Source organism: Camellia sinensis, chromosome 2 (genome assembly GCF_055761805.1).
Source record: "Camellia sinensis isolate YWXY chromosome 2, ASM5576180v1, whole genome shotgun sequence".
Taxonomy (NCBI): Eukaryota; Viridiplantae; Streptophyta; class Magnoliopsida; order Ericales; family Theaceae; genus Camellia; species Camellia sinensis.
The window spans coordinates 70,001,196-70,015,587 of record NC_138962.1 but is presented as its reverse complement, the minus strand read 5'-3'; the positions used below and the strand labels follow the sequence as shown (position 1 = coordinate 70,015,587).

General features: G+C 37.2%; 1 protein-coding gene across 1 annotated transcript; it reads left to right on the top strand.

Moving 5' to 3' along the window:
• The first annotated feature begins 407 nt into the window (after window positions 1-407).
• On the top strand, window positions 408-12,258 carry LOC114295920 (putative receptor-like protein kinase At5g18500). The gene is made up of 8 exons (XM_028240220.2): window positions 408-958; window positions 1,494-2,177; window positions 2,283-2,387; window positions 3,069-3,191; window positions 3,265-3,435; window positions 3,625-3,754; window positions 6,785-6,997; window positions 11,830-12,258. The coding sequence occupies exons 2-8, from the start codon at window positions 1,513-1,515 to the stop codon at window positions 11,953-11,955; spliced, it is 1,533 nt and encodes a 510-aa protein (XP_028096021.2). The 5' UTR covers window positions 408-958; window positions 1,494-1,512; the 3' UTR covers window positions 11,956-12,258.
• The last annotated feature ends 2,134 nt before the right edge of the window (window positions 12,259-14,392 follow it).

Below are 14,392 nucleotides of genomic sequence, written 5' to 3'. Positions count from 1 at the left end.
TTTAAAAATTTAAGATTTTGAATGATTTGCTAATATTGAAAATTGATTTTGTGTGTTTTTAATTGTATAAATTTTAATTCATTAATTATTAGTGTTAAGCATTTTAAAAAATGAGGAAAAAAGAACCCAAAATAATATTTAGAAAACGAAAGAAAAAGACTCAAAAATAAATTTTTTTTAAAAAAATTTAATTCACAAATTATCTACATATTCAAAATCCTATTCGCACAAATCGTAATCCACACACCACACAATTAGGAGTTTAATTTTCTTCCAACCATGTATATATTGAAATCGCAAACTAAACCGGCCAAAACTGAACCACAAGTGATGACTAACAATATTACAAAAAGTTAATAGATAAATAATGAAACCGTATGAACGAACAAAACAACAGTACAAGAAAAGCCCCAAGAAAAGAAAAGAATAAAAAGTTTTTACAGTTTTTAGCACAATGTTTATATATTTGATTATCAAGAGTGAATTTTTGATAATCAGTCATCTTCACAAGAACCCAAAGAAAAATCTCTCAAAAGAGTTCAGTACCTTCCAATTCTACTTCTCTCTTTACTGTTTGTGATGCATTTTCTCATCACCTACCACTGATAAACCCATCATTCGTTCTTATTATCCCCACTTTTCTCTTTTACCATCCTCCCTCTGCCAGTACAGCATTTCTGGTTCTTGTTTCTGGGTTAGGGCTTTTAAGCCGAAAGTACATTTTCAACTTAGATTTAGACTCACATTTGCTCCTACAGAGAGACCCAGATAGTAAATCCAACCAAATTGGATATATAACTGGTTTTCTGAACTTGGGTTGATTTGGGTGTCTTGATATGTGATCTTGTTTTCAGAGATCTGATTGATGGCTTCTTCAATGTCTGTAGAGAGGGTATGGTAATGGGTTTTGTGAGATCTGGCATCTAAAGGCTGTTCTTGTCAATTGTGTCTCAGAGAGGTAAACATTGTAACATTGTCTCTGTTTTTTCATAAAATTTATTAGATCATTTAGAGATTGTGGTCGATGGAAAGTTCTTGTTTTATGTTGGTGAATATTTGTATGGGAAACTGAAAAGTGCTTTCATGCTGTTGGATCCCCATTATGTTCTCTGATCTTTCTGTAGAGTTCTTGAAATGCATTTTCTTTTTCATCTTTTTTTTTTCTTATTATTTCCCCAATTTTCTTCCTATTTTGATGTTGTTTCTTGTTGCATCCCATTGTGCATTTATCTAGTCTGCATGTTTTTACATTTTTATCTTTAAATATATATTTTCTTCTCCAATTTGTTGTCTTTGAAAGGTAATAGTGAACTTTTGTATCCCTAGTGCCATGAATGAAAATTTATCAGATGACAAACTACATATTAGGAGGGGATATAGTGTGATGGCAAGAAAATAATTGTAATACTATTCATGCAAAAAATTTCACCTATCATTGAAAAAGAGAGAAGATTACAAAGTTGCATAACTATCTTTCTTATTTCATTTTGTAGGTATTTTGACACCGAAAGGATGACTACTGATCTGAATACAGGATTATCCAAAAGAACTTCCATTTTTGGTCTCAAAGTCTGGGAATTGATTGGGATCTTTGTTGGGTTATTTATTATAGTTATCCTCTTTGCATTATCCTTTTATCTTACTTCGCGGAAGAAATCTAGGAAAGCTCAAGACAATATTCCCAATAGCCAAATCCCAACTGTTTCCAAGGAAATTAAAGAAGTACGCATGGAGCAAGTCCCTACGGATGAATTTGCTCCACGTGATGGGATTCTTCTCACCATTCACGAAAAATCCAGTGATAAAGAATCGGATAAGGTTATTGTTCATCTAGGTATGGGGAAAACGAAAAATGGAGATAATAGTAGTCAGTCAGGTTCGTTTCGTAATTTGGATAAAGATGGTGGAGGGTCTCAATCAGGAGAAGTGAGCTCGGGCAACTTTGGTGCGTATAAACCTTCTTCTTCACATCCAATAACCGCCTCTTCTCCTCTAACTGGACTGCCTGAATTCTCTCATTTGGGGTGGGGTCACTGGTTTACATTGAGGGATCTCGAACTTGCAACAAACCGGTTTTCAAAGGAGAATGTTATTGGCGAGGGTGGATATGGAGTTGTTTATAGGGGATGTTTGATTAATGGGAGTCCAGTGGCAGTCAAAAGACTTCTGAACAATCTGTATGCTTGAAAATCGCTTTGTTGATTTCACATCTTTATGTGATTTATTTCCTTTCGATATTTTCAGTTCATCTGCAGTTGAAAGTTTAAATTTTTTCCTTTTAGGGGCCAGGCAGAGAAGGAATTTAGAGTGGAAGTTGATGCTATTGGCCATGTGCGTCATAAAAATCTGGTTCGACTTTTGGGCTATTGCATGGAAGGAACTCATAGGTACAACTCTCATTTTGAGTATGTTAGAAGTCTTGAATATTTTTCTGTTTGAATCCAAATCCAAGAAAAGTGTTAAAAAAGCAAAGTCATGAAGGAAAGAATCCTCTATGATCTTAAAATTATGTGCAGTGGCATGATAGTGCTGGTTCTAAGAGCTGGATTAATTTTATGCTCCGATTGTTTCAATGGAATACATTTGCCAACGGAATACATTTTCTTTGAAATTTTTGTTCAGAAAATATTCTTCGCCGGAAACATTTTTCTATGTTTGGTTGCAAACTTGAGACTAATATGCTAGTGGTTGTGTCACTAGTGAAGTGGGGTGGGTGGTGATGGTGGGGCTGTGGAGGTGGAGGTAAGGTGGTGGTTGAGGGTTAACGGTGGTTGTGGTTGTGGTTGTGGGGTGGCGGTGGTTGTGGTGTGGTGTGGTGGTGGAGGTGATGATGCTGGTGGTAGCATTGGTACGACTTTAGTTTGAAAAACATTTCCACCATCAAAAGTATAAAATGTTTTCCGCCCAAATAAGCTTGTTTTCCATCGACTTTCATTTTCCATCATGTCAAATACTAAAAAAATGAGGAAAACGTTTTCTAGAAATGTATTCCACCGAAACAAAACGGAGCATTACTGAAATGTAAGATATAAGAAACAGCATTTGTCTCACATATTTAAATATTTCAGGTTATTAGTCTACGAATACGTCAACAATGGCAACTTGGAACAATGGCTTCATGGAGCTATGCGCCAACATGGACATCTTACATGGGAGGCCAGGATGAAGGTTCTCCTTGGCACGGCTAAAGCGTAAGTTAATTGATTTGTAATCTTTTATTTCCATCATTGTAGCTCTTAGTATATCTGTCTGATTTTTTTGCAGTCTTGGCTACTTGCATGAAGCAATCGAGCCAAAAGTGGTGCACCGAGATATTAAGTCAAGCAATATATTGATTGATAATGACTTCAATGCCAAGGTTTCTGATTTTGGCCTGGCCAAGCTACTTGGTGCCGGAAAAAGTCACATCACAACTAGGGTTATGGGAACCTTTGGGTTAGTATTTTCTTTCATATTCTCTCCAGCATATGCTAAGTTGCAATCCCAACTTGAGTCACCTTTCTTTTTTATATATTTTTTGCTTTGGTTCTTTCTTGTCTCCTTATTGGTGGAATTTGTGAATATTCTCTATAATTATGTACTATCATATTTCATGTTCTTTTGCTTTCCTAAAAAATTATGCAGATATGTGGCTCCCGAATATGCAAATAGCGGCCTTTTGAATGAAAAGAGTGATGTTTATAGCTTTGGTGTTGTGCTTCTGGAAGCCATTACAGGACGAGATCCGGTGGACTATGGTCGTGCTGCGCAAGAGGTAATCAATTATTACAATTCTGTAAGAATTTATGTATTATTGATTGATGAATTGATTGATGTCTTGTTGTGTATATTACAAATGGTGAGTGACTCATTATATAGGAGAGGGTGAGTGTAGTAGATGAGGAGTAGGTGAGGAGTAAGTGGTGGTAGGTGATGGTAAATTTTAACAGCCCCCCGCAAACTCAAGGAGGATAGAAACTAACCAACTTGAGTTTGGAGAGAGTAACAAAATAAGAAAATACATAAAAAGGAGAGGAGACACTGTATGGTGGTGTCATAACGTTGTAGAGGACACTGTATGGTGGTGTCATAACGTTGTAGATGACACTGTATGGGGGTGTCATAACGTGGTAGAGGACACTGTATGGTGGTGTCAGACCGATGTAGAAGACAGTTTATGGGGTCATGTCGGACCGTTGTAGCAGGACCCATGAAGGAGCTAACCGGAATCAATGTCGGGACAGTTTACAGAGTCTTGTCGGACCCATGAAGGAGCTAACCGGAATCAATGTCGGGACAGTTTACAGAGTCTTGTCGGACCCTTGTAGAAACTAACCGGAATCTATGTCGGGACAGTTTACAGAGTCTTGTCGGACCCATGAAGGAGCTAACCGGAATCAATGTCGGGACAGTTTACAGAGTCTTGTCGGACCCTTAAAAAGTCGCACCCTCAAAAGGTGTGCCTAATCTTTCAAAAGGCGTGCCATCAAAAGGCGTGCCCAATCCATAAAAAGGCGTGCCATCAAAAGGCGCGCCCACTTCATCAAAAAGCGTGCCCGACAGAAAGCGTCGAGCCATCAAAAGGGGCGCCTGACACGCGACGATGCACGTGATTGACAGAGCGCGTGTCGGCCTCGTCGTCTCTGTCTTTATAAACCAAAGCGAAGTCTGAGGCTTGGAAGCATAACAAACCAGTTGAAACCTCTTCGTTCTCTGTAACATTCTGTAACCAACCCTTCTCTGAAACACTCAGCAACCCAAAAACACGGCTTCTTCTTCCCGTTCAGCTACCCAGAATATGGCCTCTTCGTCCCGTGGTCTGCTCACTCTTTTTCCCGATCTCAACGAGTCAACAAGAGAGATAACTGGTGCGGTGGCACTGGAACCTCAACCAAGCGCCCCGGAGTTTGCTCCGTTGAACTTTCCTATGCGGTCTGTGGAGCAAAGAATGGCAGTGCAGTCGGATGTGGAGGCCAATCAGTATACATTGAAGTCATGTGTGGAAACCATGACTGCGGTTACAAATTTGTCGAACCGGCTGCAGAGTAGGACAAATGAGGTTCAACAGTTAAACTCCCAGCTGGCTCTGCTCCAACGCATGTATAAGGATGCGCGAGCAGAGATAAGTGTGCTAAAGACAGAAAACAAGGAGCTGAAGAGATTCAATACAAGAATCTCTTAAATGTTATAAAGATGTCTCACTGCTGGGAAAATGTTTGTAGGCACTAACATAGTTTGAATTTGGTTAAAAAATTACTTTTCATCTGGCATTTGGATTTGCTGTCATTATAAATTATAATCTATTGAGAACAATATATGTTATAATGTAATTTTGCTTTATCACCACTCTTGATGATTTATTCCTTTGTTTAACATTAGTTACTAAGACTTTTCTGTTGACAGCTATTTGGATACTATCACTGTAAAAAACAAAAATAAAAAAGGAAGGGGAGAGAGAGAGAGAGAGAGAACATTCATGATATTTTTGGTGCGTCCATCAACATATCTGCAGTTTCAAGGCTTCCCAGACACAATTTTCCTTTTGTACTAGTTATCATTTAAAATGGATTTGTTTTACCATTTTTATAGAACCGTTAATGTGATTCATACTATAGTCTCTGAAAATAGATTAGAATGTTCAAATGGTTTATGATTTATCCCAGTGTTATTAAAGGCGCGCCTAGGCGTGCTCCTAGGCCCAAGTCCCATCCAGGCCCAAGGTTTGCGCCTTGTAGTGTTCCACGCTAGGCGACTTCAATAAGGCGCGCCTAGGCGTGCGCCTAGGCCCAAGTCCCGTCCAGGCCCAAGGTTTGTGCCTTGTAGTGTTCCAGACTAGACAACTGTGATAAGGCACTTGATTGGCCCAAAACTTGAGTCTTGAGGGCTTTTTTTTTTTATTGTTGCCTTAATTGGTTTTGTTTAAAATCTAACCATTGATTTAATATAGTGCAGTTACAAAAGATCCCTACTCTTATTACAGATGTCAATACATTGGGCATTCAACCCCAAATCAATGATAGAAGAAAAATTAGTCCTAAATCCTAATATCCAAAAAACACTAAATGTTTAACATTTCATTTTGTTTATGTTGAACCCTAAATTATTTACTTATATTAAATTATTTATTTTTTCCCGTACAAGGTGCGCCTCGCTTTGGTGAAGCCTGCGCTTCACCTTGTACCTTGAGCCTAGGCCCCAGGAGACCTTGGCGCCTTGATGCGCCAAGGCTTCAAGAAAACATTGATTTATCCATTTTAATAACATTGATTTATCCTTCCATATATTTGTACTTTCAAGAGAGAGAGAGAGAGTAGAACATCCATGATATTTTTTGGCACATCCATCAACATATCTGTAGTTTCAAGGCTTCCCAGACACAATTTTCCTTTCGTACTAGTTATCATTTAAAATGGATTTGTTTTACCATTTTTATAGAACCGTTAATGTGATTCATAGTATAGTCTCTGAAATAGATTAGACTGTTCAAATGGTTTATGATTTATCCTTCCATATATTTGTACTTTCAGACGTGGGTATATCTGTTTTATAGGTAATGTTAAGAAGTTTCTATGGATATATCCATTTCTTATGCCCCATAGGTTCCATATGCTTGTAAATTTATCTAATAAATGCTCTTTGCAGATTCGCTCTACTTCATTTTTAATTGCAGTTTTCTTTTTCAATCATTTATGTGCTCCTAGGCAGGTCTTGTGTACATTGTAATCTGATGGACCCTTTTTAGAAAATGTAGTTCATGATATCTATTCGTAGTCTCGTTGAACATAAACCATATAATGCTTTGCAGGTAAATCTGGTTGATTGGCTGAAAATGATGGTTGGAAGCAGGCGCTCAGAGGAAGTGGTGGACCCAAACATTGAAACAAAGCCGTCAACAAGAGCTCTTAAACGAGCCCTTCTGACAGCTTTGAGATGTGTTGACCCAGATTCAGACAAGAGACCCAAGATGAGCCAAGTTGTTCGAATGCTTGAGTCAGAGGAGTATCCCATACCCAGAGAGGTCAGTTTCTAAATTATACTGGTATAGGTCTAACATTCTGTTTGACTTATCGATTAAGAAAATAACTGCTTGTATAATTTTACTTGAATTGGTTTTTTTATATTTTAATACAGTATCTAGTTCTGTCACTCGTACATTGCGTTCGCATCAGGTTCTATTGGTATGATGCTTTGCATATAAAGCTTGTTTTGCTACCCATTCAGTCATTGATAATGTATGAACATATATAAATCATCAACCACACACTCTAAAAACACATTCAATAAATTGAGAAAATAAATTAGGCAACGCAAGTTCAATACAACTAAAATCACTTGCCGAAACACCTTCAACAACCCCAGTTTTTATATCGTCCACCTCCATTAACCTGAACATTAAAAATAAAAATACATCAAATTACAATTCTAAACAGTTTTAAAGTACATTTGACTCCTTAAAGTAATTTTGCATTCCTTTCCACTAACAGTAGCAGCCACTAAATATATGGCACCCTTTTGAATGCTTCCAACATTTCCCAACAGCGTATCTTTGTAGTCCGTCCAAACATCAACTGGGAAGAACCGGTCTACAACTTCTATCCCGTGACGAACGTACTCTTTGTCCTTGCCACCAACGAGCTTGAATCTCATTTTCTTTAGCATTCGAAAACGGTCAGACTGGTCAGGATCAACAATCCAGGTCTCAGGATTACCCTCGCCAACTCCAATAAATATCTTGTCAGGTGTAGGGACGGAGTCTGACGGACTATTATCACTGATGACAAAAAACAACACGTGGTGGACCACAGCTTCGTCCTTAGCATCCTGTCCCAATTGGACATTACCAATGAATTTGATACCCTTAACCACGATCTTGTCTGATTGACGGTCAGATCTCTTATTACCCAACTCAATACCATTAAGTAATCTCGACACGCCTTTATTATCAAACTTAACGTCCCTTAATTGTTCATCGTATAGCTGTAATTTCCTTACTCCCCTCTTAGTCTTCTTAATAAATCGGGGAATATTCTGAACGTACCGTCTGCGAACATACTGGGTCTTAAAAGGTGCACGACTACGGTAACTACGCCTATATCCACTGGCCGCCGGTGTCCTTGACCTCCGGTACGCAAGGGGGGTCCGGTAATGGCTGCTTCCTATTCCTTCCATTTTTTATAAATAACTCCAAATCTTTTATACGAACACTTCTACAGGATCTGTTACCTCTGCTAACCCTTCTGTTCAGACACCTTAGCTTTGATATTTTTGCCCTCTGATCTTCGTACACCGGAACAAACTTCACCGGAGCTCTCCGCCGGCTCTCTTCCCACAGTCCTAGTTGCCACGTCAAAAAGCGATCTACACACATTTGAGTGAACTGCCCGTAATTCTCGGGATACTCTTCTAAGGAGTACAACATTGTATACCAAATAAATCGACAAAAATGGCAGAAAGAAAAGGAGGGACGAAACAAGGTACCAGAAAATCACCTCAGTGTAATAACTCTCCAACTGCAAAAGCATATCTCTCATATCTCTCTCCACCGACAAATATCTGAGGCTGGACCCAGATATATAGACAGCTGTAAATACGAAGATTCGGAATTCAAAATTTGAATTCCCGCCCATTACTGTTCATTCACGCGGAATTCTGTGCACCTTTGCTTTATCTCCAAGAAAAACCACCACGATCGTGACACGTGGGTGGACAGGATCCGGCCACGTCTACTCACACCACTCACACCAAATAGTGATTACTATTTGGTGTGAGTACGGATTTAATCTCCATCTTACACGTCACCATCCGTACGTCCATCGACGGATGAAATTGCCTATCGGGTACAATTTCAACAGGGGGCGCTAGTAATATTATATATAGCGCCCCCCCCCCCCCCCCCCGCGGCTGGTGTGACCTCCCCCTATATAAAGCCTCGACAAACAACATTCACACCAGTGTAAGTTAAGTGTTAATCACTAAATAAGCTAAATAATGCCTCGCCAATCCTCTTTTTGTTTTTATGCCAAGAATGTCTTCCTCACCTACCCACAATGCCCATGCCCAAAAGAACAACTCTTAGAACTCCTCCAGTCTCTCCTCCAACTAGCCTGTCAGCCATACTACATACTTGTCGCAAGGGAGCTCCATGAAGATGGAAACCCTCACCTTCATGCCATGGTTCAATGCACGAAGAAGATCCAAACCTCCAACCCGAGATTTTTCGATCTCACTGGAACCAATGGGAGGATCTACCATCCAAATATAGAAAAACTCCACTCGCCAACAGCAAGTCGACAGTATATACAGAAAGGGGGCGAGTTTGTCGAATGGAGAGAATTTTCATCTAAGGGGAGAAGTCCTTCGAAAAACAGAGACGAACTCTGGAAGCACGGCCATGGATACAGACGCATGACATGACATAGACACAACTTGGATACGCCGTCACGGAAATTTTCAAAAAATGTAGGACACGACACGTGAGGACAAGTGCAAAATATAATTTTATATTTTTATTTTATGTCATATATAAGAATAAATAATTATTATGTCATATATATGAATATTTAAGTCAAGAATAATAATTTTTTTAAAGTCTAAATAAGTAGAGTAAGGCCAAGTTTGGGAAGACTAAATAAGTGCACTTTTTGACTTTTTATGAAATATGGGTTGTTGGGTTTGAAGTGATGTGTTAGAGAGGTGATGTGACTTAAATAGGATAGTGACTTTTTGACTTTTTGGATTTTTTTGGAGGATGCCAAACTTGGCCTAAGTTTAAATTTACATTTTTTTTTATTTTATCATTTTATTCAAACTTATAATGTGGTTCATGTGTTTTCAAGTGTTGAAAAGTGTCCAACGAGTGTCTTGTTATGTCTATCTTGGATACAACATGTTATCTTCTTAGAAGTGTCCATGAAATGTCCATTCTTCTTGGAGCGTACCAAACCAAGTAATGCTCTATTTGTTTCACTAGAATGAGGTGAAATGGTCATTCGTTAGGATCCCCTATGTAATGATGATTCCCTTACAATGATTAATATAATTCCATTTGCAATACAGTTTTCATTATTTTTTTAGTCAACAAAACATGGGAATGGACATTTTGATAGAATGATCATTCCATTCTAGCCCATTCTAGTGAATCAAACACTGCCTAAACCTTGTGTCTCACTCAAGTGGGGTTGGCTACACGAGTCATTTTTCAGCATCCCTTTCAATAATGTACCAAGATAAATTAGAAAGTCATTCTAGTTAACCTTTTGGCAACCAATCTCTTCTATTTAATTATTTTATTGAAATTGCATCTTGTTTTATGTATTTTACGCTTGTCTAGATCATCTTAAAACCTTTTAGTCAAGTATCTTCCACTGTTTCAGGCCAGCCGTTTCTTCAGTTTTGGATCAGCCATAGAAAACTTGGTCTTGACTATTACCTAGGTTATACCTGATCTCCAGAAATCATAAAAAAGATCAAAATGGGATAAAGCCCAAGTACACGGGCCATACAATATATGTCCTACGATGTGTGTATTTTTTTTTTTTTTTTGTTGAGGTATCCCTGAATTTATGTTTGTTCATCAACTTCCTTGATCAAATTTAGTTTGCCTATCATTGTCTAAGGAATCCATCTTGAACTTGATGGTTGTTTGCTTGTTCTAAACATTTCTTGACGGTGTAAATTTAAATCATGCTGTGTTACTACTTGGAGCTTACTCTGTTATACCTGAGATGGACATCTGTGCAGGATCCATAAAAGGCATTATACATCTATTTCAAATGGCTAGACATAATTTACCTTTTTTATAGTAAAAGAAAAAAGAAAAATTGGTTAGTCATGGTAAACCAAGTCAAATTCCAGTCTTTCTCCTTCTGTTTTAAAGGTGAAGTTCCATTCTTTCACCTTTTGTTTTTGTGTTTTATTTTTATTTGTTCTTGGGTTAAACTCTTTTTAGAGCTACAGTAATGCTGACATAAATTGCAAGAACACAATCCTATTGTTAAGGGCTGCACAGGTGTGCTAATTAAGTGGTAGTGGATCCTGTGTTACTTAGTTCTTCAGATCTGTAGATTATTAAGCTAATACCATTTGCTATGTTTACCAAGTTCATTTTTGTGAAAATTGTTTAGAAGGGAGAACCTCACAACAGTGTCCTATGACCAAGCTGGCTTCTTTCTTAGAGCACTACCTTATTGAATGTGGATGAGAAGTTGGTTTTTGGTAGTTATCTTGATCAGGAGTTTAACATCTTTTGAAGGCTTTATGAGAGAGAGAGAGAGAGATTCATCTCAACTTTAACCTTTTGCATTTCTTAGGTTCAACACATTATGCACTTACTGGTCCACATTTCTTAGTTTATGGTGACATCAAATAATTATGTAGTTAAATCAAAAAAATTCATGGCAGTTTTGTCAACCTTCACAATGTGGTAGTCATTAGGCATAACTTTCCTTTTTCTCCCGGTTCATATGTTTGGGAAAGGATTTTTTAAGCTTTTTGAACTAAAATCCACAAAAAGACAAAATAAACTAAAATAGTCAATAAGACAAAATGTCATATCAAAACTCATAATCATTTTACTTTTTTTCTCGTAAGCATCACATCCGACTACAAAAAAATCCAACTCTCTTCCCAAATACAAATATTTTAGCTTACTAAAATAGCTAAAAACTAAAATAGTCTCCTTTCCAAACAAGGCCAATCTTCTTGATTTCATGCCATGCAATCCGGCTTCCTCTGATCTGATCAAATAAAGCTCATGCTAAATTTTTATTTTGAATGTTTTCAAGGACCGGAGAGACTGATAGTAATTGATTTTGACGTGTATCTTAATTGTATTTACTCCAAAAATATTAGGATCGAAGGCACCGAAGAGCTCACGCAGATAACATGGAGATTGAATCCCAGAGGGAGAATTACGACACTGACAAGAGTGACAATGCAGATCCGAAGTCAGAGGGCAGAAGCAGCTACAGAACATAACAAAACCTATTCATTCTTTTAGTGGATCTGGTACCGGCAGTTCTTAGTTTTTTTCAGCCTACTGAAATATTTGGTTTTCCATGTCCAAGCTGATTCTAGCAATAAATTTGGGTGAGGAAAAATGTCTGTTGGAAAAAGGTGGAGAACTCTTTTTGCTGTTGCTGCTTCTTTGTTTTGTTTTGTATCTAAGTAGCTGGAGAGATGATTTATTTGTGTAAGAAAGTGGTGATATTGTGTAAAACCAAAACCATTGAGGTGGGTGTGTACAGGTTATTTTAGCTATTCTAAATTTGTTTGTTGAAATGCTCTTCTTTATGAAATAATAATATAATAATAATTAAAAAAAAGAACTCACTAAATCCATTTTGTTAGGTTTTATTCTTGGCAACCTCATTTGCCAAAATTTCTTTCAATTGTATTTGTTTTCGTATCTTTTATTTCAGTGAGGCTATGCGTTTATTAGATGCGAATTCAACCTGAATCATGCCTTTGTCAATTTCTATAGATCAAAACCGAGGTTGTAATAGGATCAAATTTTTCAGATTTTTCAATTTTGGTCGTCTCGCTCGAGCGGGGAAAGTGACGCTCGAGCGGGGATTGCAAGCTCACAGCATCTCTGTTTTGCTTGAAAAAGTACTGGATGGTGTGATTTGACGCTCGAGCGTGGAAACTTCTGCTCGAGCGTGAAGCCTATATGAATCACACAATTTTGAAGCCTCCGCTCAAGCGGGAATTCCCAACACAGATTCTATAAATTCGCGTGTTGGGTCAAATCTAGGATTACTTTGGATTTCTATAAAGAATTGGTTTTCTTCCAAAACTAGGATTACTTTGGATTTCTATAAGGAATTGGTTTTTTTTCAAAACTAGGATTACTTTGGATTTTTATAAGTAGTTAGTTTTCTCCCAAAACTTGGACAAGTCCTCCAGATCTTCTTTTTGGATTCTAAAGTTTATATCTGAGGATATTTTGCTAGTTTTTTTTGATATTTTCATTGAGTATTCAACTCATGACTTAAGAAGCATACATCAAAGGTTTGTTTGTTAATTCTACGCAAAAGGGAGAGTTGTTCTTCGGTGGATTCTGAAGAATTCGAGCCTGAAGCTTTGGTGGATTTCGGAGTGGCTCATCGTCAAGACAATTCCGAGGTGAAGACGGGGTTGGAAGAAACACAGAGGTTGGTTCAATTCGGGCGTGGATTCGCTAGGTAATTGAGAGTATACCTATGTAATTCCTTTATATCTTCTTAGTGGATTGTTTTGTGGCTGTTGCCCGTGGTTTTTTTTTTATCACAATTGGAGGTGTCCAATTGTGGTTTTTTCACGAAAAATCGTTGTGTCGTTTTGTCTTGATTGTTTGATTGGGATTGTTATATACTGCTTAAAATTGATACATAATCACAAATGAACATCTAGGGGATTTTTAGATTTTTCACATTTGTTTTTGTCAATGTGATGAGAAGCTTTAGGTTATGTTTGATTGAGAGTTTGGGAGGGAGGGCTGGATTACTGATCCGTAGAACCTACCAAACTCATGTTTGTGTGCAATAAAATGTCATGGGATTAGCAATCCCATGGGAGTATGAATCTCCTCTCATGGTGGGATTAACATTCCCATAGGAGGGTTGGGATAGCTAATCCCTTCACATAAATTGATGATTAAATTATCATTTTGCCATTCACTTTACAAAACTAATAAAATTATGTTATATATGAGGAGGGTTTTTAGGTAATTTTATAGATTTAGTTCTAACTAATTAATATCACTACATTAGTATACAAACAAAATTTTTTTATCCTATATCTCTAACCTAATATCATTACACTAATAATCTTTTCATTCAATCACATCGCATTCATAATTCTTAGGGGTGGGCGCGGGTTGGTTGCGATCATGGAACTTTCAATCCTCTATCTGTTTGCCAGATTGGCAGATTGGAGAAAATCAATTCGCATCCGTCTGGCAATTCGGCAGATGTGGATTGAGCGGATTGGCAGATTAGTGGATTGGATGCGAATCGGTTTGGCGGTTTAAAATTTAATAAATTTTCAAAATAATTCAACTTGTGTACTTCCTAAAAAAAAAAATAAATAAAATATTATGGTCAATGACTTAAAAAAGTATTATAATTACTGGATCCCTTATCCAAAGAAAGAAAGTTTGAAACTTTAGAATATTACAATCACTGCATGCCTTATCCACATAAAGTATTACAATCTGTGATTCTTAAAATATAGAAACAATTCAAATCACCAAAACCATGAACAGAGCAGTAGTAGATATTGTATGTCTTTGTATTGTTACTTTATATCTGTTTTTGAAAACAAAAACCAACCAGTATATATCATCTTTCTTATTTATTATTTTTAGAGTTAGATTTAAAAACCAAAAAATATAGATAAATAATACATTTATTTTTTTTAATTCAAAAAATAT

Bases quoted from the DNA above. Each gene is read 5' to 3' on its own strand.
- LOC114295920 (XM_028240220.2), top strand. From the start codon at position 1,513: ATGACTACTGATCTGAATACAGGATTATCCAAAAGAACTTCCATTTTT. The intron at 3,436-3,624 runs GTTAGTATTTTC...AAAATTATGCAG, and splicing joins AGGGTTATGGGAACCTTTGG to ATATGTGGCTCCCGAATATG. The intron at 3,755-6,784 runs GTAATCAATTAT...AATGCTTTGCAG, and splicing joins ATGGTCGTGCTGCGCAAGAG to GTAAATCTGGTTGATTGGCT.